This window comes from Aspergillus caelatus (assembly GCF_009193585.1).
Source record: "Aspergillus caelatus strain CBS 763.97 unplaced genomic scaffold BDV27scaffold_91, whole genome shotgun sequence".
Classification (NCBI taxonomy): Eukaryota; Fungi; Ascomycota; class Eurotiomycetes; order Eurotiales; family Aspergillaceae; genus Aspergillus; species Aspergillus caelatus.
This window is the reverse complement of record NW_022475354.1, coordinates 18060-44805: the sequence shown is the minus strand read 5'-3', so window position 1 is coordinate 44805 and position 26746 is coordinate 18060. Positions and strand designations below refer to the sequence as shown.

At 49.0% G+C, this 26746-nt stretch overlaps 12 protein-coding genes across 12 annotated transcripts; 7 read left to right on the top strand and 5 right to left on the bottom strand.

Annotated features, from left to right (window-relative positions):
• Window positions 1-105: 105 nt before the first annotated feature.
• On the top strand, window positions 106-3415 carry BDV27DRAFT_115198 (exosome catalytic subunit DIS3). The gene is made up of 2 exons (XM_032064635.1): window positions 106-350; window positions 401-3415. Exons 1-2 carry the CDS (start codon window positions 155-157, stop codon window positions 3301-3303), a joined length of 3099 nt encoding a protein of 1032 aa, XP_031927439.1. The 5' UTR covers window positions 106-154; the 3' UTR covers window positions 3304-3415.
• A 57-nt stretch (window positions 3416-3472) lies between these two features.
• On the bottom strand, window positions 3473-5301 carry BDV27DRAFT_115204 (MCT family MFS transporter). Its single transcript, XM_032064636.1, has 2 exons — window positions 4902-5301; window positions 3473-4838 (listed from the first exon to the last, which is right to left on the bottom strand). The coding sequence occupies exons 1-2, from the start codon at window positions 5145-5147 to the stop codon at window positions 3528-3530; spliced, it is 1557 nt and encodes a 518-aa protein (XP_031927438.1). The 5' UTR covers window positions 5148-5301; the 3' UTR covers window positions 3473-3527.
• A 551-nt stretch (window positions 5302-5852) lies between these two features.
• Window positions 5853-8591, top strand: BDV27DRAFT_128525 (LIM domain protein). Its single transcript, XM_032066992.1, has 2 exons — window positions 5853-6395; window positions 6523-8591. Exons 1-2 carry the CDS (start codon window positions 6302-6304, stop codon window positions 8484-8486), a joined length of 2058 nt encoding a protein of 685 aa, XP_031927437.1. The 5' UTR covers window positions 5853-6301; the 3' UTR covers window positions 8487-8591.
• On the top strand, window positions 8592-9228 carry BDV27DRAFT_128523 (uncharacterized protein). The gene has a single exon (XM_032066991.1). The coding sequence runs from the start codon at window positions 8645-8647 to the stop codon at window positions 9092-9094; it is 450 nt and encodes a 149-aa protein (XP_031927436.1). The 5' UTR covers window positions 8592-8644; the 3' UTR covers window positions 9095-9228.
• Window positions 9229-10619, bottom strand: trm8 (tRNA (guanine46-N7)-methyltransferase). Its single transcript, XM_032066990.1, has 3 exons — window positions 10342-10619; window positions 10092-10279; window positions 9229-10000 (listed from the first exon to the last, which is right to left on the bottom strand). Exons 1-3 carry the CDS (start codon window positions 10497-10499, stop codon window positions 9354-9356), a joined length of 993 nt encoding a protein of 330 aa, XP_031927435.1. The 5' UTR covers window positions 10500-10619; the 3' UTR covers window positions 9229-9353.
• Window positions 10620-10725: 106 nt separating this feature from the next.
• BDV27DRAFT_115182 (ESCRT-II subunit protein VPS25) lies at window positions 10726-11745 on the top strand. The gene is made up of 3 exons (XM_032064634.1): window positions 10726-11401; window positions 11473-11548; window positions 11604-11745. Exons 1-3 carry the CDS (start codon window positions 11030-11032, stop codon window positions 11714-11716), a joined length of 561 nt encoding a protein of 186 aa, XP_031927434.1. The 5' UTR covers window positions 10726-11029; the 3' UTR covers window positions 11717-11745.
• Window positions 11382-14793, bottom strand: BDV27DRAFT_128520 (BRCT domain-containing protein). Its single transcript, XM_032066989.1, has 6 exons — window positions 14611-14793; window positions 14107-14542; window positions 12662-14043; window positions 11604-12592; window positions 11473-11548; window positions 11382-11401 (listed from the first exon to the last, which is right to left on the bottom strand). The coding sequence occupies exons 1-4, from the start codon at window positions 14699-14701 to the stop codon at window positions 11943-11945; spliced, it is 2559 nt and encodes an 852-aa protein (XP_031927433.1). The 5' UTR covers window positions 14702-14793; the 3' UTR covers window positions 11382-11401; window positions 11473-11548; window positions 11604-11942.
• A 520-nt stretch (window positions 14794-15313) lies between these two features.
• BDV27DRAFT_128519 (putative toxin biosynthesis protein) lies at window positions 15314-17083 on the top strand. Its single transcript, XM_032066988.1, has 4 exons — window positions 15314-15614; window positions 15717-15855; window positions 15937-16045; window positions 16105-17083. Exons 1-4 carry the CDS (start codon window positions 15408-15410, stop codon window positions 16979-16981), a joined length of 1332 nt encoding a protein of 443 aa, XP_031927432.1. The 5' UTR covers window positions 15314-15407; the 3' UTR covers window positions 16982-17083.
• Window positions 17084-17100: 17 nt separating this feature from the next.
• BDV27DRAFT_115163 (ceramidase) lies at window positions 17101-18695 on the bottom strand. Its single transcript, XM_032064633.1, has 4 exons — window positions 18439-18695; window positions 18170-18356; window positions 17576-18092; window positions 17101-17484 (listed from the first exon to the last, which is right to left on the bottom strand). The coding sequence occupies exons 1-4, from the start codon at window positions 18532-18534 to the stop codon at window positions 17301-17303; spliced, it is 984 nt and encodes a 327-aa protein (XP_031927431.1). The 5' UTR covers window positions 18535-18695; the 3' UTR covers window positions 17101-17300.
• A 926-nt stretch (window positions 18696-19621) lies between these two features.
• BDV27DRAFT_115154 (putative mitochondrial carrier protein) lies at window positions 19622-20937 on the top strand. Its single transcript, XM_032064632.1, has 2 exons — window positions 19622-19762; window positions 19884-20937. Exons 1-2 carry the CDS (start codon window positions 19705-19707, stop codon window positions 20807-20809), a joined length of 984 nt encoding a protein of 327 aa, XP_031927430.1. The 5' UTR covers window positions 19622-19704; the 3' UTR covers window positions 20810-20937.
• A 29-nt stretch (window positions 20938-20966) lies between these two features.
• Window positions 20967-23282, bottom strand: BDV27DRAFT_115150 (uncharacterized protein). The gene is made up of 3 exons (XM_032064631.1): window positions 21521-23282; window positions 21397-21462; window positions 20967-21333 (listed from the first exon to the last, which is right to left on the bottom strand). Exons 1-3 carry the CDS (start codon window positions 23147-23149, stop codon window positions 21124-21126), a joined length of 1905 nt encoding a protein of 634 aa, XP_031927429.1. The 5' UTR covers window positions 23150-23282; the 3' UTR covers window positions 20967-21123.
• Window positions 23283-25058: 1776 nt separating this feature from the next.
• On the top strand, window positions 25059-26110 carry BDV27DRAFT_128512 (GNAT family N-acetyltransferase). The gene has a single exon (XM_032066987.1). The coding sequence runs from the start codon at window positions 25272-25274 to the stop codon at window positions 25995-25997; it is 726 nt and encodes a 241-aa protein (XP_031927428.1). The 5' UTR covers window positions 25059-25271; the 3' UTR covers window positions 25998-26110.
• The last annotated feature ends 636 nt before the right edge of the window (window positions 26111-26746 follow it).

Genomic DNA, 26746 nt, shown 5'->3' with positions numbered 1-26746 from the left:
TAATCGGAGACTTTCCCATTTTGGGACAACATTTATCTTGACTGCCAGCAGCGGAACCGAATCTGAACGAACGTCACTGACCGCACCAACATCCCAGAAAGCAGCTTTATGATAAAAAAACCTGACTCCACGGTCAGGTCACATAGCTGCCAGCATGAAAAGCTTACGGAGGGATTTCTCTTCTGACCCGCATACCGCAAATGTCACCAGCAAAATCTTCGTCAGGTCGACAAAAAGTGGAAAGGTGCAAAAGATTGTTCGTGAGCTTTATCTGAGACAGGATATTCCTTGCTCATCGAAGCTGTGCTCAACATGTCCCTCGGTCGCTCCAGCGGATGCAAATGGAAACAGTCAGTAAGATCGGTGTAGAATATTGCTTCTAGTGGCTAATGCGACACAGTTGCGCCTTTCGTTCTTTCAGAGCACCCCGCCGGCACAACCGCTTTTCCTCGTGGCCATTACCTCGTCCCTGATACGAACGCGCTGCTGAATGGCATGGATCTATTTGAGCATACCGGCGCATTCTACGATGTGATCATCCTCCAAACAGTTCTCGAAGAACTTAAAAACCAGTCTTTACCTCTCTACAACCGCCTACTTGCCTTGATCAAGACCGACGAGAAACGCTTCTACCTGTTCTTCAACGAGTTTAGAATGGAAACACATGTACGAAGAGGGCCAAATGAATCGATCAATGACAGAAATGACCGTGCCGTCCGTGCTGTAGCAAAATGGTACACTGAACATTTACGAGCCGCAGCGAAGAAGGGAAAGAAAGAGAAGACAGTGCCTACTATTGTTGTTATTACGGACGACAAGGACAGCTTGCGCAAGGCAAAGGAGGAGAACGTGACAGCTCTGTCGTTAACCGATTACGTCTCGGGCTTAGAGAATTCCGACAGATTACTCGACATGATCAACGAGTCAAGAGAACAAAGAGAGACCAAGGGTACACGCGGAGAGCTGTTTTACCCAGAATACTATACCATGTCCAAGATCATGACTGGATTGAGGGCTGGTACCTTACATCAAGGTGTATTCAATGTGTCCCCGTACAATTATCTTGAGGGATCCGTCAATGTCGCAGCATTCGACAAGCCTCTTCTCATTCTGGGTCGCGACAACAGTAACAGGGCTATCTCTGGGGATGTTGTTGTGATTGAAGTGCTTCCTAAGGATCAGTGGAAATCTCCATCAACTAAGATTGTTGATGAAGAAGCAGTATCCAAGAATGACAACCCTGACGCGGAGGATAATGAGGCCGTGGTCACTGAAAGGGAAAGAAAAGCTTTGCAGGAAGAGGTCAGACAAGCGCATGGAAAGGGCACAGAAGGAAGGCCTCAGCCAACAGCTAAGGTTGTGGGCGTGATCAAACGTAACTGGCGGCAGTATGTCGGACACGTTGACTCGGGATCAACAGGCTCCCAAGCTAGCTCTGGTCGGCGTCAACAAAATGTTTTCGTATTGCCCATGGACAAGCGTGTACCTAAAATTAGGGTCCGTACCAGGCAAGCCTCCGAACTGCTGGGTCAACGAATTCTCGTCACAATCGACGCATGGGATCGTGATTCTCGGTATCCTACTGGGCACTTTATCCGTTCATTAGGAGAGCTCGAAACAAAGGGAGCTGAAACGGAAGCTCTGCTACTCGAATACGATGTACAATATAAGCCGTTCCCGAAAGCCGTTCTCGACTGTCTTCCCGCAGAGGGTCATGACTGGAAAGTTCCCGCTAGTAAGGAAGACATTGGCTGGAAAGGCCGCAGAGACCTCAGAGATCTTCTTATATGTAGTATTGATCCGCCAGGCTGCCAAGATATTGACGATGCTCTTCACACACGACCATTGCCCAATGGCAACTTTGAAGTCGGAGTCCATATCGCTGATGTATCACACTTCGTTAAGCCGAATAATGCGATGGACCTCGAGGCTAGTCTGCGTGGCACAACAGTCTATCTAGTCGACAAGCGCATTGATATGCTTCCACACTTGCTTGGTACGGATCTTTGTTCGCTCAAGCCTTACGTGGAACGTTATGCTTTCTCGGTTTTGTGGGAGATGACTCCAAATGCTGAGGTTGTTTCTACGGACTTCACCAAGTCCGTCATTCGCTCTCGTGAAGCCTTCAGTTACGAGCAAGCCCAGATGCGTATTGACGATCCATCGAAAAAGGATGAACTAACCGAGAGCATGCGCACTTTGCTTCGGTTCTCCAAGATTCTCCGCCAGAAGCGTATGGACGCAGGTGCACTGAACTTGGCCTCGCCTGAAGTTCGTATCGAAACCGATAACGACGAGGTTGGAGATCCACTTACGGATGTCAAGACAAAGGCTATGCTCGCAACCAACAGCCTCGTTGAAGAATTCATGCTTCACGCCAATATCACTGTTGCAGCTAAAATCTATAGTACATTCTCCCAAACCGCTATGCTACGACGACACGCCACCCCTCCACCACAGAACTTTGAAGAGCTCATTAATCAACTTTCCAAAAAGCGGGATATGAGACTTGATGTTTCTAGCTCACGCGCCTTGGCCGACTCGCTTGACCAGTGTGTTGATGCTAAGAATCCCTTCTTTAACACCCTGGTCCGCATTCTCGCTACCCGATGCATGACATCTGCAGAGTATTTCTGTGCAGGTGCTCATGCCGAGTCGGAATTCCGTCACTATGGTTTAGCCTCTCCCATCTACACGCACTTTACCTCGCCAATCAGACGATATGCCGACTTGTTAGTTCATCGGCAACTTGCATCTGCTATCGGATATGAAGGTGAAGATGGCCGGGCAGTCATTGAAGGTGTCATGACCCGCAACCGTCTCGAGGACATCTGCCGTAATATCAACTACCGCCACCGCAATGCCCAACATGCTGGTCGAGCCAGCATCGAGTACTACGTTGGTCAGGCACTGAAAGCGCGCGGCGAGAAGCTATCCGCTAACGGAGTGGATGGCGGCATCGAAGAAGAAGGTTATGTCATGCGCGTTTTTGAGAACGGCGTGGTGGTGTTTGTTCCGCGATTTGGTATCGAGGGTGTTGTGCGTCTGGAAGACTTTGTGCTCAAGGGTGATTCTGCCCTACGCTCTGTTGAGGAACGGCGAGAGCTAGTAGTCCGTCGGGAGAGCGAGTTTGACAACGAGGAATACACTCTTCAAGTCTCGGATAAGGGCCACTCTGATCAAGGAATGAGTGTGGAACTCTTCCAAAGGGTCAACGTCAACGTCAGCTCCGTGAAGGAAGAGAGTGGCCGGGGTGCGGGAAAGAGAAGGGTTAGGGTGTTGATTTTGGGAACCCAAAATTAGGGACAAAGAAAAGAAAAGAAAGCATGTCTTATGATGGCATTTGAGTGTTGGTCATAAAAAAGAGATCATTTGGAGTCTAGTGGTATTATAAATAGGTCATGTATTACTGTCTGGTTCATGTATACTTCTTGCATTTACATTATTAGACTGGATAATGTCTCTTTTTCTTCTTCTTTTTTTTTCGCCCCAAACTCTCCATGCGCATTTAGCCGAAATCACTGCTGTCACACTCTTTTCAATGTGACCATGCCACGAAGTAGTGCAACTGGTGACCAGAGCTTAGTCTCAGGTACTGCCTCGGAAGCTGGAGGTTCCACTGCCGGCTGGTTCCTCTTCTCATCTCCAGCCCCATGGGAGCTTCCCACCTTGACACCGTCGTCATTAGCAGTCACCGCAGCAGACGATTCCAGTTGAGCTTGCCGGTTGGTATATTCCACTTTCCAACCTCGAACTACCCACAAGCACAACGACGCACCAATATACATAAACCCGGTGAAGATCTGAACCCTCAAGTAAACAGAGTCGTTGGAGTTGTTGTCCCGCAAGACAAGAGCGATAGCCTCAGAAACAGTCGTAGGAGCAACGAGAATGATCCAAGTAATGCTAAGACCGCTGGGCAGGTCTCTCAAGCCTATGATCTCTGCAAGCACAGGCGTAACAGTTGCCCAGTACGTACCAGCCACGGTACCAACAAGGACCGCAAAGAAGCAAACTACGCCCATGCTGCGCGCAAAGATCCAAATAACTAGACAGAACAAACCACAGCAGAAAGAAAGAAACGTAGCAATATTGATGCGACCGAGTTTGTCGCTGAACATGCCCACAAAGGGACGACCGAGGCCTTGACCAAGATTCAGCAAGGCACTAACAATACTACCCTGGTGGGATGAAAGGCCGACCGAGAGGGCGAAGTTAGCTACGCTGAATAGGAGGGCGACATAGCCTAGCATACTGAAAACGCCCCAGCCGAGAAAGAGGAGAAACTCAGGGCGTTTGAATAACGGGAAGTGGAAGGCTTTGTGACGACTTCCAACGTCTTTGTTGCGGTCTTTTATGAGGTTTGCGCATATTAGGTTGACGACGCATGCAATGATGCCCAAGATTCGGAAGGCCCAGCTAAGTCCCAGTCGAGGGATCATGGAGCCTACTGCGAGGGACCAGATCAGCCCCCCCAGGCCGGACCCGGCGGCGTTGATGCCCATCGCGAGACTCCGTCGTCGCTGGAACCATTGAGGGATAATGCCTACGCTTCCAACGAAGAGAAACCCCATCCCCCATCCGAAACAGACGCCTTGGCTAAGGAAAATATGCCATCTTTGCGTGGCGAAGGATGATCCTATCAGTGAAAGGGTCTCAAAAAAGACGCCCAGGTTTAAGACAAGACGTGTCCCATAGACATGGATCAGGTGGGTGGCCAAAGGAGCAACCAAGAGAGCACAGGATATGCTCAGACCACCGGTGAAGGCGTACGAGAGTGCAGAGGTGTTGGGGAATACATCGTGCGAAAGATAATAAGAGAGGAATACACCGTAACTCTTAACTAGCGGTCAGCCCATCCCGACTTTCTATGAAGGGACAATGAACATTAGGAGACGAACACTGTTAATTCCCCATGTATGTGCATTGATCCAGAAGACACAGGCAACACAAACCCATCCATAGCCACCATCTGGGGGTACATCACTTTGGTACTTGTCTTCTAGGACCTCCGGAGCTGCGTCTTGCTGCTCTTCCGACTCGGTTTGATCCTGACAATGGTCTTTCCTATATAGTGGATCCTGCGAGATTAACTCACGGTCATAATCGCGAGAGCGGACTATATCGATAGGAGTGTTGTCTGCCATTCGTGCGACGGAAATAAATACTAGTAACGTGTGATTTTGCGTCTCTCCCTCCGCTTACTATACATGAGAGGACATAACTGTGCTCATGAAAGAATAGACCTTATAGATAGGATAGAGAGAAGGCTGAAGGAAAGTAGTCCAAGAAAATATGGGAACATGAGCTATTAGAAGTCCAAGTTGATGTGTCATGCATCCAACTGGAGACGCTACGACAGCCTGATAATCGCATCCTGCCGACAAGGATTCTTTGAACCACGGTAAAGACCCCGGCAGTCCCAGAGGCCGTCATTGGGCTAAGTGCCCCCGAAATTAATTGAGGGCGGATATAATGCCGAGTAGCCGGTGGAGCAAAGCTTGGGAGTTGGAGACGGAGGGAAATCCGGAGAAAGTTGGGGTATCGATTTGGTTGGTAAGCTCAAGAAAGGTCTCATTGTGCCAACAGGGGACGAATTGTACAGTACAGGGGAAATATTGAGTAATGAGATCTCCACGTGTGCCACATGATCTATGATTATATGCTCGTTTCATTTTCTGATATTACCAGCATGTCAAGGTAGGAATGCCCTAAAGATAGTACATACATCGGAGCTTTCTGACTGAGAGCAGATAAGGGGCCTGGTCAATGCCCGATGACGCTTGACCCATTGTAGAGACAATCTTAGGTCTTAGGGTTAGTATTGCCTACTGCGGTTAGTCTCTCGAGATGAACCCCCGCGTTGCCTTTGCGACCATGTGAAACCGGCGTTTGCACTGTTTGTAAGGGGTTTGTTGTTGTTTCCCCCCTTCAGTCATTCCAAATGCTTCGGTATTGTTACGGTTGTTATGATCAACTAAAAATCACCCCAATCAGTGCCAGACAGACTAACACTACAGAACAATATCATTTAATCAATTACTACCGTCCCTCCATTTAAGACTAACAGACTTTAAGCATATCTCTTTGTGATGATACTCTAATCGTCGCAGCGGGGCTGAAGAGATCTGTCTAGCCCAATCTATCAATGTGCCCACCCCAGCCACCTTCTGGAACATTATTGGCTCACTGATCAATTATATGGGAAACTGACTTCATAGCTGAACAACACATCAATCGACTCTGATGCCTCTCAGGATACCCTTCCCTTGAAGACTCTCTTCCAGGCCAACACCACACCATGTATAGACCATATCTGCACCATAACAAGACCAAAGATGGCCAACGGAAGGTCTCCCCTCCCGGGCCATCATACATGTCCGACGATCAGGTTGGTAAGTCTACATTGTTAGCGGCGTAATAACATTCTTCACTCTGCAAGGTTTTGGTGGTGTGATCGTAATTTTTATTTTTGGAACTTATCTCCTTGATACTATGTGGCTAACCTTTTCTCCTGTGCAGCAAATTATCTGAAGGATCTCCGGACAAATAGGCCAACCCGCCCAGGCGGATCGAGGCCACTCCCTACGAAGCCAGCTGATTCGGATCCTCGAGAGGACCTCCCTCCAAGGGCAGCATCAGCGATGTCTTCATATTCATATTCAAGGATGCCGTCAACCACTACAGCGGGCGATAGGGATCCGCCCCGCGCTACCAGTTCTTTATCTAACCATCGCCCTGTATCTTCTCGAGGATCCATAGGCAGTCCGGCTGGACGACCGCTGGTCCAAGAACCCCGAATGGTACCTGTGCGGAAGAATATCTCTCCAACGCGGGTTTTCTCTCGTCCCAGTCCTCCATCTCCAAACGCAGCATATCGCGAGAGTTACCGACGTCGGTTTGAAAGGGAGGAAGCCCAATCCCTCCGAGATGCACTGCAGGAGATGGATATCCAAGATGACATTCGCCTCCATCAAGCTGCCCAGGATGAGGCCACAGAACTGGTTTGGATGCACCAAAACCCTGGATTGCCCTTCAAGAACCCATACGCTCCTTATCGTAATCCCGATATGGAAAGACTTAGTCAAGGATCAGATAAGAGTAGCGCTTTAATTAGTCACACTCTCGCTTCCAGAAGCCCACGGCGGGACAGTTATCGTCCCATGTCAGACTACTACTCGGACTCACCCAGAAGACGCGCTGAGGAACAGGAGCCTGCTTTGGACGAACAAAACTCCAGCCCCAGAAAGAATGGCACACTTCGAAAGAATCCCAAAGTTGACTTTTCCTTGCCTCAAAATGGGAGCCCATCAAAACGATCGAGCAGTGGCTACGGATTAGGCCTTGCGAATACCGGCAATGGTTCGTCAAAGAGTGTTTTTCGAAACCCCAATGACCACATATATGAAGAGCCTGGAGAGTCCCAGAATGTGGAGGATGATGAACGTCTTGATTTCTCAAAATCTGATTCGTCAGCCTTAAAAGTCAAACCACGTAATGCCCTGCCTCGAGGTTCGAGGCCCCTCTCTGGCCGATTTGGCAGCCTTTCGTTTGTCGATAAACTCTCTCGTTTTGAGCTACACAAGCACCCCCCAACGCAGTCAAGAAATCCTGAGTATAAGGCCAACGATCCCCTCCCCCAGGCAAATCCGAATGATGAACAAGCCATCCTGAAAAAAGATGGAATTGAGATTCGGAGCGACGAAATTAGAGCAGCGACAAGTAAGAAGCTCAAAGACCGAAGTATAAGGCTGCCCATGCCAACTGCCGTGAGTGATCGCGCCGGCCGACCGATTGTGAGCTTTGATCCAACCTGGAAGCCCACTGAGGCCCAATCCCCAGGCAAAGGTGTCGACGTTGGAACGCGTGAATCCGCTTCACCAACCCCACCCCCCGCACCTGCTGCTCCTACAATTGAGGTATCTGAAGCGCCTTCTATCCCAGTGATTAACTTACCGGATGACAAGCCACCTACTATTTCTGAGATGGCAGGGTCGTCAGAGGACCGTAATAAAGATGATAGCTCGACCTCACCCAACAGCAAACGCCCAAATCCATTCCAGAGGAAATCGCCATCATCGGCTCTGCAGAACCGTTGGCTATCAACTTATAGTCGGGCTGGCGTCCCAACGGCAAAGTGCGAATCATGCACTCTTCCGATTTCTGGAAAGATAGTCACTGCTGCCGGATCACGGTTTCATCCAGAATGTTTCATGTGCCATCATTGTCAAACGCCACTTGAGTGTGTGGCCTTCTACCAAGAGCCTGATGCGAAACGTCAGGAACGACTGGCAGCCGCTTCGGAAACCGACAAGGAGGCCCGTTTGCCGAGGTTCTACTGTCATCTTGACTTTCATGAACTCTTCAGCCCGAGATGCAAGAGCTGCAAGACCCCTATTGAAGGAGAAGTGGTTGTAGCATGTGGTGCTGAATGGCATGTCGGCCACTTCTTCTGTGCTGAGTGTGGTGATGTACGACCAACCTAAGAGCTTGAAGTTTGAGTAATAATATGCTAACTACACTTTTCCACAGCCTTTTGACCATGAAACACCGTTTGTAGAAAAGGATGGCTTTGCATGGTGTCTTCAATGCCATTCCCGGCGCACTGCTCCTCGATGCTCGGGGTGCAAAAAACCGGTACTCGATGATGTTGTCATCACGGCTGTCGGAGGTCAGTGGCATGATCAGTGCTTTGTCTGTCACGAATGCAGTGCCGGGTTTGGGCCGGACGGTCGATATTTTGTCCGAGAAGGCGAGCCCAAAAGAACAGCAAAAGGCCGCATCATTGGAGGCCCAGTCCAGCTACCTGTATGCGAAAGATGCGAGGGTATACGACTTAAGGCGTCGCCTTAGCTTTGATGGTGACGCGCGAGAAACTCCGAGAAGACACGTTTATTTATCATTTAAACGAAGTTTTATTGACTTACATACAGTGCTTGTAACTGTTCGCAGCATCTTGGTGTTGGAAGTAAAGTCTTGTCTTTTTGGTTTTCTTTTTCTTTTTCTCTTCTTTTCTTTTCTTTGGGTATACTATGCATGTTACACGTTATGCCAACTATTGCATATGCAGCAAGCGGGGATACGTATCATGTGAGTGTATGTCAAATACTGGTAGCGTCTGGCAGTTTGCCGTACTTCTTGGGCGTCATAGGGCTAGGGACAGGGTCATGGGACTGGCTTTTAACTAAGTTTCTTTTCTTTTCTTTGTTTTTTCTTTTCGGGTTAATAGCCTTTATAACTGAAACTACTATATACATACATCAGGGGTTCGAGTACTGGTTTCTAACCGCATAGAATCGACGCTAGTATGGGACACCGTAGCCAGAAACAGCAATGGAGATAACTAGGAGGTATCAAGCAGGCCATTCTGGGTCGGCCTTGCGACGGAAAACAGCCACATACTTGTTTCCCTTGTTCCTAGTGACCTTCTTGCCTTCCTCCGTAGACTCCCTCATGACCTCCACACAGGGGTCATTTGCCAATTCCTCCTCCGAGACCCGCTCAAAGAGATCTTTCACTCCACCTTCACTCGCCTGCTGTTCACCTTCCTCTCGGAAATGCCTCAAAACCCAATGATGATATTCCTCCACATCAGTGATCGTATACAAAAGACCCCCAGGCTTCAGCGCATAGGCATATTCAGCATTCAAATTTTCGGAGATAATCCTGGCCTTGTGCTTCCTGGCTTTGAAATGAGGATCTGGGAAGCAAATAAAGATCTTAGATAGTTGGTGTCTGCGGAAGAAGTTGGGGAAGAACTTCATCGTATTACTGCGGAGGGCGCTGATGTTCTGATACCCCCCTGGGACAAGGCTATTAGATGTTTCGGAGGTGGCGTCTGCGTCCGGAGAAGCTCCATCGGTGGCCAGTTCGGCTGTAGTTGACGGAGCTGGGGAATCGGTGGCGGTTGTAGAGGAGTTCTTGAGCTTGTTCTGTTGAGTTCGTAGTGCTTGGATGCGATTTTCTACGTATTCGATAACTTGGGTGCGGATTTCCATACCTAGTTGATTATTAGTTTATATTCTTTTTACAGCAAAAACTGAAAAGGACTGCAGAATAAGATGAAAGAATCGACAGGGTCATGAACATACCGAGCATCAAAGTCTCAGGTAATATCGGCGCAAGGCCAACAAGCAAGCCACCGAACCCGCATCCAATATCCACAACCTCGACATTTTTCAAGAGTTTCCTCGCACCCGCCAGGTTCGTTTGTTCAGGATCAGGATTCACAAACGCCGGATAATGCGACGACCAGTCCATATGCGCCGGACTGAGCGGACTAGAGCGTTTAGTTAGCACCCACAAAGCCAACTCACGCACGCAATTGATAGATCTACATACTAATCCAACCTATGGTCTGAGAAGGGATTCGCGTGTGCACGCTGCCGATAGAATTTCTTCTGGGGCAGTTTAACCTTGTCCGTGTCTTCGTTGGCTGCGGCCGCCGCTTTTTTACGGTATTGGTCGCGCTTTTGGCGCTTGGCCGGATGAGCGGACATTGTGATTATGGTTGACTATGCTGTTGTGGCTGAAATTGGTTCGCAAAGTAAAGTTGTGCAGAGACGATTGACGGGCGTTGTGGAGGGGGTGGGGTGCATTCAACTGCGATGCGATCGGATGAGGTGCGGAAATTTATTTCGAGATGGAGTTAAGGTTATGGGGGACCCGGAGATAAAAAGCTCAATCTGTAATCAATCATCAGTGACTTACTTAGATTCAAACTTCCCCAAGTCTCCTACCATTTGATTCTCGTTCAACGACTTTCGTTTTGGAATCGTGTTATGCGCTTATTTATTATATAGCTATCTTCAGAGTTGCAATTCCCATCATCGCAGACCAGCTCAATTATTAACCCTCTCATCACTGAGCAAAGCGGTATCACTCCAACTCCCCACCTATCAAGCCGTTATCAACCCCTCCGCACGTCAATATCCCCAAACATACACACTCTCTATAATTATACAACAGGCTCATATTGACAAAACTACGGATTCGTCGTATCTAAGCGAAACATATAGAAGAGAAGGAGATGTCTAATTCAACCCCCTTTCAATTCCCCCCGACCTACTCGTTCCCTCCATTCTTCACCCCCCAACCGAACAGCACAACACGACTCTCACAGCTCCAGAAATGGTCTTTATTGATTCAGTCTTGGTGTCGCCATCACCGAACATACCGTCTTTCCTTAATAGAAGCCATCGAGTCGCCGTTATTCCATAATTCCACGCTGCGGAAGCGAATACCACTGTCCGAGGCGCGAAATATCCTGGACTGGATGGCAGAGAGCGAAGAGAAGGGTGGAGGAGGTCGGAGGGCGGAGTGGGTTGATGGGGCAAATAAGACGATTGCTTGGGTTTGGTGGAGGAGGCCGGAGGAGTGGGCGGGAATTCTGGCAGATTGGGTATGTTATCTTTCCGGATGGGCAAACGATCGGATCCTGATGATTGGTGTCGTGGGGGGGGGGGGGTGTAGATTGAGAATACCGGACAAAAGAATGTGGTTTTGACGGTTTATGAATTAGTTGAAGGGGAGGCAACTATGTCACAAGGTAGGTCATGTGTGGGTGTTCCGGGTGTTGCGTGAGGTCTGCTGACGCTCGATAGAATGGCATGGCATGGATGTAGATGTTATGATGAAGTCGCTCAATGTCCTCGTGAAACGGGGCAAGGCCCAGGTCTTTGGTAATGAGGGCCAGGAAGGTGTTAAGTTTTTCTGATACAAGCAATTATCTAGCGCAGGCGTTGAAATCATGCACTGTCATCATGGCTGTTCATTAACTCGCTCGGATACGATCAGTAACTTCTACATGACAATTCCAGAATATACACAGAAGAAACCCTCCGCAGGTCAAGAACCCCGAGAGGGAGGCCCAGAAAAAGCCTGGACAAGCAAAAAGCAAAACCATTTCACAGGAACACCCTAACTCCCGTCTAGACATGCGCTTACTCCTCCATCTTGTCGGCCATGTCTTCACTCAGCTCATACTCATCTGCTGCGCGCAATTCTTGCGACATCACAATGTCGAGAAGCCAATCCACGCGTACAATCCGCGGCGTTTTCCCAATACCCTGAACCATCTGGCGGAACCGTGGCCATAGTCTTTGGTGCTCGGGTACTACACTGCTAAGAAGATACACTTCTTTCCGACCCCAGTTATCGTCGTCGTCACTGTCATCATCGCTCTCTTCTCGTTGTGTTTGGTACGAGACGCGTCCGCGGAAGAGCGAAAAATTTCCTCCATTGGTGTCAACAATTGACTTGAAGGCTTCAAAACCCCCTCGGATGGCTTCGACACAATAGATCTGATACCCCTGCAACAGCTTGTTCTTGTTATTCTTGGCGTTGCTTAAGGCTACCGCTAGAGAGAACCCGAATCGCTTTTCCGCAGCCTTGTCCTCCAAGAGGAAACTGGCAGGATCTAAAAGCTCGTTCTTTTTAAGGCATGCTGTAATGAAATCGGTGCTGATAATTATTGGGCTATAAGCAAGTGCGTTGACGAACTTAGGCGTTCGAAGTATAGACGGGGCGGCAAGGTGAGAACATTTCCGGGCATCTTGGACAACCTGGACTCCAAGCTCTCGAAGTTGTCGCTGTATATATCATTAGTTCCTGTCCCGCGGCGAATAAAGCCATAATAACATGAGGTGACTTTCACAAACCTTGTCTGCATCTTCTTTCTTCATGTTTCCTACCCACTTCTGGTACCCCGTGATTAATAGATGCATTGTCACGGGAGGCTTTGATTTCTTCTGCCTCTTTGCCTCTGTTGCTTCGTCCTCATCGCTCCTGGCCTCAGGCTCGACTGATCTTCGCTTCTTAGCATTTAATGTAACGCGGTCCTCATCCGTCTTCCTGCGACCTCCATAGATCACACCACCAACACGCTTCTTTTCCTTCTCGTACAGTGCAATATCCGGAGCAATATCATGGAGACGGGCAGCCGCGGCTTCCTTGGACTTCCGACTGCTTGTGGAGGATGGCGTATCATTCTCCTTGCCTTCCGAAGTAAGTCGGGTACGCGCAGGCGTCTGTAGCTTCCTGCTATCTGAGAGTTTCCGCGACTTGCCGGCTGGTGTTGCATTCCCTGTATCCGAGGCATCTCCGTCATCTTCCAGTTCTTTCGCTTGTGGTGGCTGAATGGAAGTTGTCGCCTTTCCGGTTGTAGCGTTTTGATCCCTGTTCTGCATGACTCGACGCGGGCTTGTGGCAGCCTCAGCTTTGTGGTCTGAAGGGAAAAAGAGGCTTTCGAGAACACTCCTATCCAGCCGTGTTTGACCGACTACCTCGCCTAGGTTGGTCCGTCGAGGAAAGTGCGTATAACGGGGATCGGAAACCGGCAGCAGCTTCCACTTTGCGTAGCTCTCTTCAAGCCACAAGTGATTGACCACATGCAGTCCCCATTCTTTTGCTGCGGAGCACTTTTCACTGTTTCCATGAGCAGTCACCAAATGTGTGTTGTCTTGTTTCAAGGTCTTAGTACATTCTGCACCTGATGCGGCGACTAGGTTTTCCAGATATGCTCTAGCTTCTCCAACATAATTGGACAAACTGATCTTGAATCCTTCAAAGCCCGGGATAGCAGTGCGCGGCACAGGGTAGTGCAGCAATCGCCGCAAGGGCGAAGTCCAAGTGTTGTATGTTACCAAATGGTAAAGCCAAGATAAGTTTCCAACCTCTTTATTCAGCCTCGACGCCAAGCGATATGCATAGCCTTCTCTGTAACGACATATCAAGACTTCTGCCTTGGAGACATCAGACGTGACAGTACCTCCGCCTTCCTCGATAATTTCTGTGATCGAATCTAATAAGTGTGAGCCAATCCCAAGGTCTGTAGAAAGCATGACGTGCTTCCCTTCGAATACATCGAGCTTTGGCCGAGGTGTCGGTAGAGTAGTTGGTTCGGCTGTGGAAGCTCCGACAATATCTCGGTTCTCTGTAGAGCGGATCGGCGCATCGGGGCCTGCACGGAGGATTTCTGGGTTTGGCAGAATATATGGGCGCTCATCGATTCGTCGTCCGAGTTTCAGGCAGTCGTCAAACCTGGCGAATATCAGGTTAATGAAACCTTCCAATATTCTGCCATTGTAAACCCAAGGGTCTTACCAGTGCGGAAGCACTATCTTGACATTCAACTTCTTGCCAAGCGCCACTCTAGCCTTGTCTGAATCCGTGGTCAGATCGACCAAGTGAGTGACCATTTGTGTTATCCTGGGGCTGTAGAGCCCGCCTTTTGCCAGCACACCACCGATAATAGCATCCTTATCACCCTCTGGGATATCACCACAGGTAACCACAACATCGTTCAAAAATAGTCGTGGGTCGGGACTGTACTGTCGCGGATTTGCCAGTTTTCTTTTATTAAGACATGCATGCAGCCATTGCGGTTTGACGACAGGGATCAGAGCGTCATTAGCAGCGTCAAACGTCGGGAAATCGATGGTGGTAGATACGAGGTGGCTAAATTCATGTAACGGTGGGAACGCGGCAGGCGGTTCATAAATAACGGATTCACCACCCTGCTCCTCGAGGGTTGTCGCAAGCTATCGGGCATGCGTGTAAGAGTCTATTGTATCCAAGGCATATGAAGGATAGAGCATCCAATGCGTACCTGGTGCGCCGTATCGAGGCTGAGGTCTTTCGAGCATATTATACAGATCTTGCACTGGTCGAAGAGCTGAAGCTCCTCTTCGCGGCTCCCCATGGCGGGAAATGAGGGTATTGCTGTTTTCTTTCTTGTTGTATATAATGTCTTATCACAGTCACAAAAGTAAGGTTTCAATATTGCTGGTTGACTGGCAGCTGAGATCTGTGGTGGCGGCGTTTTACTACAATTATGCGATGCGACGCGCCCACGCGCCGGCACGACACCTGATCACGTGTGCACACCATTTACCGCGAGTGTAATCAACGCATTCGCATTCTACTATTCCTCTCTCCTGAAACATCACCAGTTCGGAGACAGCCATGCTGTGGGTATACTATCTTGAGAATTTATAGGCGATGGCGGCGACACCGTTCATATCTGGAAGGGCGATACTTAAGCCCACCATGCCATGTGCTACAGGACTTCACCGAAGATCTGTTGGAGAACTGAGAAAGACGGGCCGAAAGTTCCAATTGTAGATTATCTAGAGTGTCATGTTTGCTTCCAGATAATGGCCAGAATATAGTAGGTTTATTTAGTGCATAATGCAAGATAATAATGCAAAATGCTCGGCACTGCTTCTCGGGCCATTCAGAGTTGACTGTGGGAATGCACCTCGGCTCAACGATCTAGTCCACGGCAAAAGTGACTTGGGCATACCTCCGTTACCCCAGACCATAACCTGGGATCCCTCCGCCTTTTAAAGCCCCAGACGGGCCCATGATGGACCGATACTTTCCCAAATAGAAGAGATACCTATGCGATGTCTTCCCCTACAGTTTCCGGACCTTTTCGCATCGTCGACCATGTGGTCGAATGCCAGCATATTCGGGAATATCCCGCGGCTACGGCTGACGAACAGGAAGATGAATTGCATTTAGCTGTCAAGCAGTATATTCCCCTAGATAACCCTAATCCTCAGCCAGGTGATGTCACTATTCTTGCGACCCATGCGAATGGTTTCCCCAAGGTACCACGCCCTTGATTTTAGTTGCGCTATCAATTAGTTGTAACTTGCTTTTTTTTTTTTTTTTTTTTACAATGAGAACATAAAGCTAATGCTGTATACCAGGAACTCTATGAACCACTCTGGGAAGAACTGCATGCTCGGTCCAGAGCTAATGGCTTTCGCATCCGAAGTATTTGGATAGCCGACGTTGCGCATCAGGGGCAAAGTTATGTAGCCAACGAGGATCTTTTGGGCAACGACCGTACGTAACAATGTCTCCGCTGGATGGTACGAACAAACCAAACGGCGAATACTCTAAAACTAACGCTTTGTGCGCAAACAGCTAGTTGGTTTGATCATCCCAGAGACCTCCTTCACCTCGTCAACGTAAAGCGCAAGGAGATGCCTCGTCCGATCATCGGGATCGGTCATAGCTTTGGCGGCGCGCACCTGTAAGTCTTCTGCAGGATGGGACCTCGCAACTCTTCTTAACACGCTTTAACCATCACAGTGCGAAATTATGCGTGATGCATCCCCGACTCATCCATACACTTGTCCTGCTAGACCCTGTTATCCAGCGACAAACGACACAACTAGATCCCCTCTCGGCCGATAAGCGCAAACTGGCCATGGCCAAAACTACCCAACTATCAACCTATCGACGGGATATCTGGCCTTCCCGCAAGGCCGCTGCGGAGGGTTTCAATCGAAGTCCGTTCTACCAAGCCTGGGACTCCCGTGTCCTTGACCGCTGGATTAAACACGGCTTGCGAGAACTTCCCACGGCTATTCATCAACTTCCCAACGAAGCATCAAAGGACGGTGAACGACCTGTCACCCTAACGACACCCCTTCACCAAGAAGTATTTACCTTCTCACGCCCCAATTACGACGGGCCTCCAGGAAAGGATGTACCGGTGAATCGGGTGACACATCCCGACCTTGACCCCAATCACCTGGGGTCTTTCCCCTTCTACCGTCCTGAGCCGTCGCGCATATTCGCAGAGATCCCGCACCTCCGACCTAGTGTCATGTACATATTTGGCGGCAAATCGGATATGTGTCTTCCCGAGATGATGGCCGACAAGATGACCAACACTGGTGTAGGTTTAGGTGGCAGCGGCGGGGCAGCAGCTGGTCGAGTTCGCGACGTCTATCTTAAAGAATACGGACATCTCCTTGCCCAGGAAGCACCGACTGAATGCGCCGAAGCAGCCAGCAAGTGGTTGGGTCAGGAACTGCGACGGTGGCGAGAGGAAGACCAGACTTTCCGAGAGCAGTGGAGTCGGAAGTCGAAAGTTGAGAAAATTACCATTGATCCGCGCTGGAAGGAACACGTCCCCGCCCCTGTGAGGGGTAAGAAGGGCCCTTCCAAGCCAAAACTGTGAAGACCGGTAGACGGCCCGCAGCTACACAGGAGTTATGCTGTCCTCAATGAATATAGCGTACGTCGATGAGGTTCATGTGTAATAGGATAAGCAACATAATATTGAAGACCCTAAATCACGCTGTGAGGTGTAATATCATCTTCATTTTTCTCATCCTGTTCTCTATAATAATAAGGTCCTGGCCAGGCCAAAACCAATGTCTATAATGAATAAACAAAACATAGATGCCAGGGTCATAGCCAAGCAACCGTAGCTCCTGGCCACAATGCTCGCTTAAACGGAGTAAGGATATGGTGCCAGTGATAACAGTTATACTAGCCTAGTTTGATTTCTTGGCCACGCCATTTTCGCCCTTGTCTTTGGAGCCAATGCGGATGATCTCCGGAAAGTTCCATAAATGCGGCCACCACAGGTAATATTCTTCCTGACGGTTGTTCAAACAGTGGCGCAGCCAAATGCCCCAGATAATATAGAGGTACGCACCAATACCAGTCATAAGATGCCTTAGCAACAGAACAATGTTAGCACACACGGTACGAGCGAACACCTCCGGCAGCGCAGAAAAGAGAAAGGACAAGGGAAAGGAAAACATACCACCAGCCATGACCTTCTAGAAGCATACCCCACGGAAGCCCCACTACCCGACGCCATCCGCGGATCCTAGTGCAAAAGTGGTTATCCAGATTCCAGATAAGGAAGCCACCGAGGAACATGCTCAGCCCATAAATAACCATGAACCACATGGTCTTCAAAATCTTGACATCTCGCACATTCTCGTAATGTTGATGCTCCTTCGAGGGAACGGGCAGACCCTGTTTCTCGCGTGCTATCCGGTCCTCCTCGGTGGTGTGTCGCCACTTAGGGCGAAGGGTTACCTCCATGGTGTACATACTCCGCAGGACGACGACAATGGTCAGAATAGCATATGCATTCTGATGGAAGATGGGGTCTTGAAGGTAGTGGTAATAGAGCGTGATGAAGACGGCCAGACTGGTCAGTGCAATGGCTAAGAATACACGGACGCTTGTCGGTCTCGAGTAAGAAAAGGAAGCATAGCACATCAAACATGTGGTGTAGATCATGGAAAGCTCGTCGACAAGTTGCATGGGATCTGTTGGAAAGAACAGGTTAGTAAGCTCGAGTTACCGAACGCTTTTCGTAGAAGGAATATAGAGGTATATCACTTGCATTTTAGCGTTGAATGGAACAGGAAACTCCCCGTTCCAACTAGGAGATAACCATAGTATGCCACTTCAAAGATCGAATCATGTCCATTGCGCCTGCAACTGCGTAGCCCTTTGATTCCAAGCCACATGAACAGAAGGTTTGTCAGAGCGTTGACAATCTCGGCGGAGTAGATGGTCGCATAGTAATCCTATTTTCATGGGAACATTAGGAGTGAATCAAACAGAAGAGAAAGACCCAAAAAAAAAAAAAAAAAAAAAGGGTGGGCGCACCTCCTCGCACCAATTCAAGGTCGACGTAACGGGACTCCAGTACCCAGCCTTTGAAGGAGGATATGGAAAGAAGGGAAGGGCAGGCCACTCAGGCATTACGGGTAGAGACCGACTCCGGCTGTCCACGGATAATGGTCAATCTCTGTTGTGACGGGATAATTATCGGGTGGAGTTATAGAAAAGAGGGCATGGCAGGTACAAAGAGGGGAAGAAAGAGGAAAGAGATGTACAAAGGAAGAGGCGTCGACTGGCGTTCGTGGAGTTACTTTCTACCTAAACTAACTCGACATCCGTTCGGTTCATCCAGACCCGTGACGTCGATTGATTACGAGTAGGTCAAGCATCGCAGGCTGTCAATCCGCATTTGCAGGAAACCGATTGGCTAGCCTGTGTCTCCGCCAACTTCCGAATCATTGCTTGGGCTGGTAACATTACTTTGATTACTTAGTACAGTGCGGGTGTAATTTTGACTTTGCCCTAGCTATGGATGCATTCGGCCTTAAATTTCATGAAGATTCCTGGATGAGACACAAAATGAGGGTTTCTAAGGTATGTACTTCCAGTGAAAAGTTCATTCCCCGGAGTCTCTGCGGGAGAGTTCAAGGCTAGTTCGTCCAACGGTAAATCGTCCCCCAATTGGCAAGATTCCATACATATGCCTCGGTGCATCCATGGATGGGTACATATGTACTAGAGTCGCAGGCCTGATTGCACCAAAGATACTACATGGACACCAACTAAAAAGTCTCGTGGCCAGGGATCGCATTCCGTTTGGAATAAAAGTTAGGTAAGCCGATGTACTGTAACTATGCCGTACTGCACACCTTCCCCGAAGCAAATTGATCGCTGTAATCGAGTACCGGAAATACACCGCATGTGGCCGCCCGTGACTATATCCGGCCAATCATAGTAGATCCGGAACGGAGCTCTGATGACTTCACCAACCGCGATGCTCGAGAGGAAAAATGCTACCGGCAATTCCGTTTTTTTGGAACCTTACATCGTTCCTGATCTGAGTACATGTCAGATCTCACCTCGCCAATTTACAATTACTTTTTCTGTATCGCTTGAGATGTGGTCTCTGCCGCCCCCTTCGTGACTGTGACCGCATCCCGGTCTCTCGCAAGATTCTCGTCATCTACAAAAAGCGGTGTCCATTGCGGATGAACTGAATCTGCTGTGATAATCACCGCCTGATCAACCTTCAAAGCGCATATAAACTTTGATTCGTGAACGTCCAGGCTGGGCCTGTGGAATAATATTGCAATGTCGAACAGCGCTGCATATGCAGTGCCCCAGGTGAAAAAGACCTCTGCCACTACGAGTATGTTCCTCTCTTTTACGACCTTTTTTGTTACTCTTTTCTTTCTTCGGCCCACTGGAGAAGAAATTACAACTCTATCGTTACGGTGAAGCACATTTGCTCCTGTCTAATTTGCTGGCAGCATCAAAAACTACTTTTCATTTCGCCGCTGGCCTTTGTTCCGGTCTCAGCTCCGCCATCCTCCTCCAGCCAGCAGACCTTCTCAAGACTCGAGTCCAGCAGTCTCAGAACGCCGCGCTTCTACCGACAATAAAATCCATTATCTCTTCCCCGAATGGAATTTGCGGCTTATGGCGTGGAACCCTTCCCTCCGCACTCCGCACAGGCATCGGCTCAGCGCTCTATTTCACAAGTCTCAATGCCCTACGACAAGGGTTAGCGCATACCGGAGTCCCGGTCGCCCTCTCCAGCGCAGGCGCAAACGGTAAAGGTATGGCATCTTCGTCTGCCCTTCCAAAGCTGTCGAACTCGGCCAACCTTGCCACGGGTGCGGCCGCTCGCGTTGCGGCGGGATTTGTGATGATGCCCGTCACCGTGCTAAAAGTACGCTATGAGTCGACTTATTACGCATATGGCAGTCTGTACAGCGCAGGGCGCGATATCCTTCGTACAGAAGGTGTCCGAGGACTTTTCGCTGGGTTTGGGGCAACCGCTGCACGTGATGCCCCGTACGCAGGGCTCTATGTTCTCTTTTATGAGCAGTTGAAGCGGCGCTTCGCATCGCTGGCCGACTCGGGTACTGGTGATCAATCGCTAAAGTCATCCTCTTCATCAATCAACTTTGTCTCTGGAGCATTGGCGGCTGGCCTTGCTACTGCGATTACTAACCCGTTTGATGCGGTCAAGACTCGACTGCAACTTATGCCGAACAAGTACGGAAACATGATGCGAGCGGTGAAGATGATGATTCATGAAGATGGCGTGCGGAGCTTGTTGGGCGGCTTAGGGTTGCGTATCACCAGAAAAGCGCTTAGTTCAGCACTCGCTTGGACAGTGTATGAAGAGCTGATCCTTTATGCGGAGAAGCACTGGGCATCAAGGGACTAGGTGCTAGGTGTCTGTATAACCAATAACCTATATCTTTATTTTGCTCGAGCATTTATTTGGGAGTTTGGGTTGGATCATAAAGGAGTTTGGGTATACATCGTGGCAATCATCATTGTATCATATATAGGTGCGAACATATCATCAAAATCCCAACTCACGACGAAAAATGAACATCAACGCGAAACATTTCAGGACCCAATAGATCATCAAAGTTTACAAAAAAGCCAATAAACAGCTGAGACACCAAATCCTAAATCATGAAAAGCAGACGTATAGTGGTATCACTTGTTTCGCAAAACAATTCAATCGGCTGATCAAGTAAAAATCCATGCCCTCCGACTGGGGCTCTTTTTCCGCACAAGGTACATCTTGTCCTTCTTCCTGTCGTTGACCTTCAACTCCGTCAATGTGTTGGAGGTCTGGGTAATGAGTTTGCCTTCGCGAAGTCGTCGGGTGTGATCGAAGAGCTCTTCCTGGAAGTCTTCTGAGATCCATTGTTTGATAATGATATAGTTGCTATCGCGCTGTTGTCACCTGTCAGTTAGCATTGCCTACTTCGGAGATACCAATCCTTCGAGGGCACTCACGTCATCCCAGTCCCAGGGCAAGTGATAGGCCATCAGAGTGTCAGGCAGAAGATGTCTGCGGTGGACCTAGACATTGATATTAGTTTGACCAGACACGGAAAGTATTGGCAGTTAGGTGGCATACCTTGATCCATGTCGTCCGCCGGTGTTCTTCTTTCTCTTCCTTTTCACTTTCGTCATCGTCGTCCTTCTCCTTCTCTTTTCCTTTCTTCTTCTTCTCTTTCTCCTTCTCCTTGTCCTTCTCTTTCTCCTTTTTCTTCTCCTTCTCTTCCTCTTTGCCGTCTTTCTCTTCCTTCTTCTTCTTTTTGGTGATTATCTCTTCAATTTCTTCCTCCGTATAACCGAATTCGATCCTCAGTCGAGCCCTAAATTCTTCGTCACGTCTCCTCTTCGCTTCTCTTTCGGCGTTGATCCGCCGCTCCTCGTTCAATTTCCATTCCTCAATGGCCGCTGCCTTCATCGCAGCTTCTTTACGCTCTTTCTCCTGCTTTGCGAGCAGGGCTCTCGCCTCCTCATCCCGGATCTCTTTCTTGATCCGCTCGCGCTCCTCCTCTTCGTCAATCTTACGCTGGAGCTCCTTGAGCTTTTCCTGACGGATCTGCTCTTTGAGTCGCTCCTGCGCCTCCTCCTCGTCGATTCTGCGTTGAAGATCCTTGAGCTTCTCCTCGCGCAGCTTCGATTTGACATCTTCATCCTCCCTAGCTTTGCGCTGGGCTTCCTCAAACTGACGTAACTTGTAACGATGTTCTGCTTTGCGCTGCTCCTCCTCCTCTTCAATTTTATGGCGGAGCTCCTTAAGTTTCTCTTCGCGCAGTCTTGATTTGACACTGTCTTCCTCTTTAGCATGGCGCTGGGCTTCCTCAAACTGACGCAACTTGTAACGATGTTCTGCTTTGCGCTGCTCTTCCTCCTCTTCAATTTTGTGTCGGAGCTCCTTAAGCTTCTCTTCGCGCAGTTTTGATTTGACGCCATCATCCTCCCTAGCATGGCGCTGGGCTTCTTCAAATTGATGCAGCTTCCAGCGGTGTTCCGCTTGCCGCTGTTCCTCCTCCATGCGCTGGCTCTTCTCATACCTCTCCAGCCTCCTCAGTCGCTCACTAATCTCATCCTCGTACCAGTCCTCTTCCTGCTTGAGAATACGAACATCGTGGGAATCACGAGCGTCACGGGTTTCAAGCCGATTGCGAGCCAACTCCCGTTCTAAGCGCTCTATTTCCTGCTGCTGTCTCAACAGCTCCAGATCCTGTCGATGGTCGTTCTTTTCCAGCAGCCGCTGATCAATCACCAGCTCATAATCCCGCTCATGTTGCCGCGGTGAAGCCTCTCTTGGCGTACTGGCAGTGCTGGCGCGAGGCCGTCTATGATGAGCACGCAGGAGGGTCTCGTCCTCTGACTCGTAGGGATCGATATAAGTCTCCTGGTGCTGGTCCTTACGGGCCCTGTTGGCACTTCTGTTGGAGCCTTTATTCCGCGAGTCGTTTTTGATATCGACGATGACGGCCGGAGGTGGCGGGGGACGCTCATGAGACCGTCGTCGCCGGGCGCCCGTGGATGCAGAGCGGTGCAAATGCACGTCTTGCACAACGGGACTCAGGTAAGTGGTGCTACCGTGATCGGGGCTGAAGCGATGACGGGAGAAGGAACGCCTCCTGAAGGATGTCCGACGGCGGCCGTTCTCCAGGGAATAGTCCGACTCTGAGTAGTCAGACTCGGAATCGGTCCATGGGACGATGTGTTGTTGATGACGAGGCATCTTAGTGAAGAGTATATTTTTTACCCTTTGATTTTTGTCACCCCTCTCTTTTTTTTTTTTTTTTTTTTTTGTGATAGACTGGGGTCTAGTTATCTTTTGTGTTTCCAATGATGGCAGTTGAGGATGTGGACTGTCGAAGCGGGGCGGTTTTGTGATTCAAGAGAGGAGACACAAGAAGTGACGTAGTGGGAAGAAGCACTTGGCAAACACAACTTTCCAAGAAACAGCTGTGGTGGGATTAAGAATTCCTAAGAAGATGACAGGGGTTAAAAGCAAAGCACAAGGAGGGGTAACCTCTGGGTGCGAAAGAAGTAAAGAATAAAGAAAGCGAAAGATAACCAGACGAAGAAGAGAAGCGAAGAGAAATATGACTGAGCCTCAGTCAGAGGGAAAGAAAAAGGACCAGCCCCCGTGCCTCGTAAACGCGGGCGGTCCAGCTGAAAAGTGGGGGACAAAAGAGAAGAAAAGCCGTTTATTATTCGACTGTCGTGATGGCTGGGCAGGAATCACTCATTGGACTGGCAGGTTGGGTTTTGGGGGTCAGGCTGAGTGATGATCCGCATCGGGTGGCCACTTGGTGACTTTATCTCTCTTGGTAAAAGGGTCCTAGATATAACAAATGTCCATGATTGATGAGTATCTATAGATAGTACACTAAAAGACATGAATTTCTTCGAATAAACCTTTACTAGCACCTACTACTACTCCTACCGACTGTACCTCCCAACGATACCCAATGAATCCTTCCCCGCGCGCCTCGACAGCCCTAAGTTAGTCCAACTTAGCCCGAGCGCAACCAAACAAGCACTCCTGCAGCCCAGCGGCTATGTGAAACATTCCTTTGACACAGGCCGTCTTATCAAGATCCCCGTTTATCCTTAGTACCTATGGATTACTATCCATAGATATTGCTACTATGGTAGATAGTACCCCCGGATCATTCAAAACGAGCGGTAACGACGGCCCTCAACCAAGGAAAACAAGGCGGTTAATCCCACGGAACCAGAACTTTCTTTGATCATCCATCGATCGATCTTCTGATAGAGGTGGCGCGCGCGTGATGGATGGATGCGGATATTCTTTTGCATTCCAGTGATTTTTCGTGGAATTAATTCGATCAAATATGATGATCATTTGGATTTGCTGCCTGATACACATGACGTCGGCGGGTGTCATGTAGATGAAGGAAAAGTCAGTGACCGTCAGCCTTGTGTCGAGTGGGGAACTCTCTAGTATTTAGTGCAGATTAGTACTAGTGAGGGGTTTGGGTAGGTTATGGATCAGAGATGGTTTTATCTTGGGTGGACTACTCCAAAGCAGAGACGAAATGTGTTTTACTTCCTCTGTATTAGCATTTACTAGAAGGTTTGTACCTGCTTTGGTGTGTATGTACATACATACTCGTGTATTCTCCGGAATCTCGAACTTTCAATATTAAGCTGCAGCTTTTGTACCCACGGACGCTGAATACTTTAATATCACCGTTATCGAAGCGAGCCAGTGACTTCCCCGCCTTTGTAGGATGAAGCCGTAAGAGAAAAAAAGGAAAAGAGAATAAAAAGAAAAAAAATCTGCACTTCTATGAAAGATTAAAGTTCTATTGTACCTGAGTATGGAGAGTACTGTGCAGTCACTACATCATGGGCGGGCACTTTACTATAACGTGCAGAAAACGCCGCGGGCGCAGACAGGCTGCTGTGGCCGCGCCTAATTGCTGCAATACTAAGAAAACTCTATCTCAATTTCTGAGACGCTTGCCTTCCTAAAGAGGTAAGGGAGTGTGTTAGTATAGTAAATTACTATATCGTAGACAGTACTACGTATTGCTGCTCCTTCAGGCCCCCGTAGTACACCCCACCCAACACGTCTCATGCTTTCTTTGTCTTTCTCCCCTTCGCCTCCCTATTACCACACACTAACAAGACCCGCATACACTACCTTAAATACACAGTGGATAAGAGAATCAAATAGAGTTTTCGGGACATATATTTAGCGGACGAACAACTATATTAATGAGTCAGTTCCAGTCCATCTAAAATCTCCAAAATCATACACCCCCCCTCGCCATCCCAATACTATAGAACTTCATAGCAATCACCTGCTCCCAATTAGCACAATAACAATGACCACCCCCCTGGGCGACTCAGTCAACCAACCCCCAGCCCAAAGGCCCACCCCCAAAAAACTCCAAGGCCGCACAATCGACCTCATCCACCTATCCCCCTCCCACACGGAGGCCCTCTGGTCCCTCGTCGGCGGAACTTCCGACCCCACCAAAGCATCAGCATGGACCTACCTCCCAGAAGGCCCCTACCCAGAGACTGACTTCGACAAATTCCAAGTCTCAGTAACTACCAAATGCAACTCCACCGATCCCCTCTTCTACGCCATCGCCGATAAAACCCAAAAAGTCCTGGGTTGGATCACTTTAATGAGCATCGTGCCTGAGCAACTACGGCTCGAGATCGGGTGGGTGTTGTTCTCGCCTGCGTTACAGCGCACAACAGGCGCGACAGAGGCGTCCTATCTACTGCTTAAGTATGCGTTCGAGGAGCTGGGGTATCGGCGCGTGGAGTGGAAGTGTAATGCACTGAATGAGGGGTCGAGGAGGGCTGCGGAGCGGCTTGGGTTTGTGTTTGAGGGTGTGTTTAGGCAGCATATGGTTGTCAAGGGGAGGAATAGGGATACGGCTTGGTTTTCGATGTTAAGGGAGGAGTGGGATTGTAAAGGTGTTAAGGAGGCCTTGGAAAGTTGGCTTGCGGAGGATAATTTTGATGAGTCTGGGGCGCAGAAGAGGGGCTTGGAAGGTATTAGGGAAGAGTTTTTAGGTAAGAGTAGTAAGAATTAGGTGTTGAAAAGATGTATATATGTTGTTACGCACTCCTGCGCACGTTTACCTTGTCGACAAGCGGGTATAGAAACCATAGGATGCAGATCCAATAGGATTGAATGACCGCCTTAGTTGCTTGATTATCCTTCTGATCACCAAGAACATGAAAATTCAGGTATATGTATATGTTACATTCACTGTCGTAAAGGTAATATTTACTTACGCTCTGCGTAGTATTCGAGCATGTACCTTTCGACTGAGTAAATGCTGAACACAATGCTATAGATCACCTATGACTATTCCAGCGTTCTTTTACTCCCTCCTCTATCACTGGAAGCTGGCTGTCCCTCGCGGGAGTCTTTCATCTTCGTTTCCGGAGATTGGTCAAAGTATCTGTCAGAGGCGGCATAGGCACCATTGACCTCCCGTAGCATAAGCTTGATTCCAAGCGCATCTTAAGTCTAGGCAATAGAACCCCGGCGAACAAGATGCGTTAAGCAAATTTTGACTTCATCACCAGAACCTTCTCCAGCATTAAACTGGTCCAACTTGGCGAAGCCAATGGTTGGAATGTGGATAGAAGCTATGGTGGGGCTTATGGAACCGCAAGTTTAGACAGAGTGTCCGGGTTGTAAAGACGTAGTAAGCGCAAATCTGTAACCTAGGACTCGGAATCAATAGCTCTGTGCGGGAACTGTCCTTATAGAATAGGGGCATAACAGCTAAATCCACATCGCAATTGTTCCGAGTATTAGAGAGTTGTTGTT

Coding starts and splice junctions, on each gene's coding strand:
- BDV27DRAFT_115198 (XM_032064635.1), top strand. CDS start 155: ATGAAAAGCTTACGGAGGGATTTCTCTTCTGACCCGCATACCGCAAAT. Junction 351..400: donor AGCGGATGCAAATGGAAACA/GTCAGTAAGATC, acceptor AATGCGACACAG/TTGCGCCTTTCGTTCTTTCA.
- BDV27DRAFT_115204 (XM_032064636.1), bottom strand. CDS start 5,147: ATGGCAGACAACACTCCTATCGATATAGTCCGCTCTCGCGATTATGAC. Junction 4,839..4,901: donor ATACATGGGGAATTAACAGT/GTTCGTCTCCTA, acceptor CCGCTAGTTAAG/AGTTACGGTGTATTCCTCTC.
- BDV27DRAFT_128525 (XM_032066992.1), top strand. CDS start 6,302: ATGTATAGACCATATCTGCACCATAACAAGACCAAAGATGGCCAACGG. Junction 6,396..6,522: donor CATGTCCGACGATCAGGTTG/GTAAGTCTACAT, acceptor TCTCCTGTGCAG/CAAATTATCTGAAGGATCTC.
- BDV27DRAFT_128523 (XM_032066991.1), top strand. CDS start 8,645: ATGATGTTGTCATCACGGCTGTCGGAGGTCAGTGGCATGATCAGTGCT.
- trm8 (XM_032066990.1), bottom strand. CDS start 10,499: ATGTCCGCTCATCCGGCCAAGCGCCAAAAGCGCGACCAATACCGTAAA. Junction 10,280..10,341: donor TCAGACCATAGGTTGGATTA/GTATGTAGATCT, acceptor TAAACGCTCTAG/TCCGCTCAGTCCGGCGCATA. Junction 10,001..10,091: donor ACCTGAGACTTTGATGCTCG/GTATGTTCATGA, acceptor ATAATCAACTAG/GTATGGAAATCCGCACCCAA.
- BDV27DRAFT_115182 (XM_032064634.1), top strand. CDS start 11,030: ATGTCTAATTCAACCCCCTTTCAATTCCCCCCGACCTACTCGTTCCCT. Junction 11,402..11,472: donor CGGGAATTCTGGCAGATTGG/GTATGTTATCTT, acceptor GGGGGGGTGTAG/ATTGAGAATACCGGACAAAA. Junction 11,549..11,603: donor GGAGGCAACTATGTCACAAG/GTAGGTCATGTG, acceptor GACGCTCGATAG/AATGGCATGGCATGGATGTA.
- BDV27DRAFT_128520 (XM_032066989.1), bottom strand. CDS start 14,701: ATGGGGAGCCGCGAAGAGGAGCTTCAGCTCTTCGACCAGTGCAAGATC. Junction 14,543..14,610: donor CAGCCTCGATACGGCGCACC/AGGTACGCATTG, acceptor CGCATGCCCGAT/AGCTTGCGACAACCCTCGAG. Junction 14,044..14,106: donor GTCAAGATAGTGCTTCCGCA/CTGGTAAGACCC, acceptor CCTGATATTCGC/CAGGTTTGACGACTGCCTGA.
- BDV27DRAFT_128519 (XM_032066988.1), top strand. CDS start 15,408: ATGTCTTCCCCTACAGTTTCCGGACCTTTTCGCATCGTCGACCATGTG. Junction 15,856..15,936: donor GGATCTTTTGGGCAACGACC/GTACGTAACAAT, acceptor GTGCGCAAACAG/CTAGTTGGTTTGATCATCCC. Junction 16,046..16,104: donor AGCTTTGGCGGCGCGCACCT/GTAAGTCTTCTG, acceptor TAACCATCACAG/TGCGAAATTATGCGTGATGC.
- BDV27DRAFT_115163 (XM_032064633.1), bottom strand. CDS start 18,534: ATGCCTGAGTGGCCTGCCCTTCCCTTCTTTCCATATCCTCCTTCAAAG. Junction 18,093..18,169: donor GTTCCATTCAACGCTAAAAT/GCAAGTGATATA, acceptor TCTTTCCAACAG/ATCCCATGCAACTTGTCGAC. Junction 17,485..17,575: donor CTAGAAGGTCATGGCTGGTG/GTATGTTTTCCT, acceptor TCTGTTGCTAAG/GCATCTTATGACTGGTATTG.
- BDV27DRAFT_115154 (XM_032064632.1), top strand. CDS start 19,705: ATGTCGAACAGCGCTGCATATGCAGTGCCCCAGGTGAAAAAGACCTCT. Junction 19,763..19,883: donor AAAGACCTCTGCCACTACGA/GTATGTTCCTCT, acceptor ATTTGCTGGCAG/CATCAAAAACTACTTTTCAT.
- BDV27DRAFT_115150 (XM_032064631.1), bottom strand. CDS start 23,149: ATGCCTCGTCATCAACAACACATCGTCCCATGGACCGATTCCGAGTCT. Junction 21,463..21,520: donor GGCGGACGACATGGATCAAG/GTATGCCACCTA, acceptor ATCAATGTCTAG/GTCCACCGCAGACATCTTCT. Junction 21,334..21,396: donor TGCCCTGGGACTGGGATGAC/GTGAGTGCCCTC, acceptor AGGTGACAACAG/CGCGATAGCAACTATATCAT.
- BDV27DRAFT_128512 (XM_032066987.1), top strand. CDS start 25,272: ATGACCACCCCCCTGGGCGACTCAGTCAACCAACCCCCAGCCCAAAGG.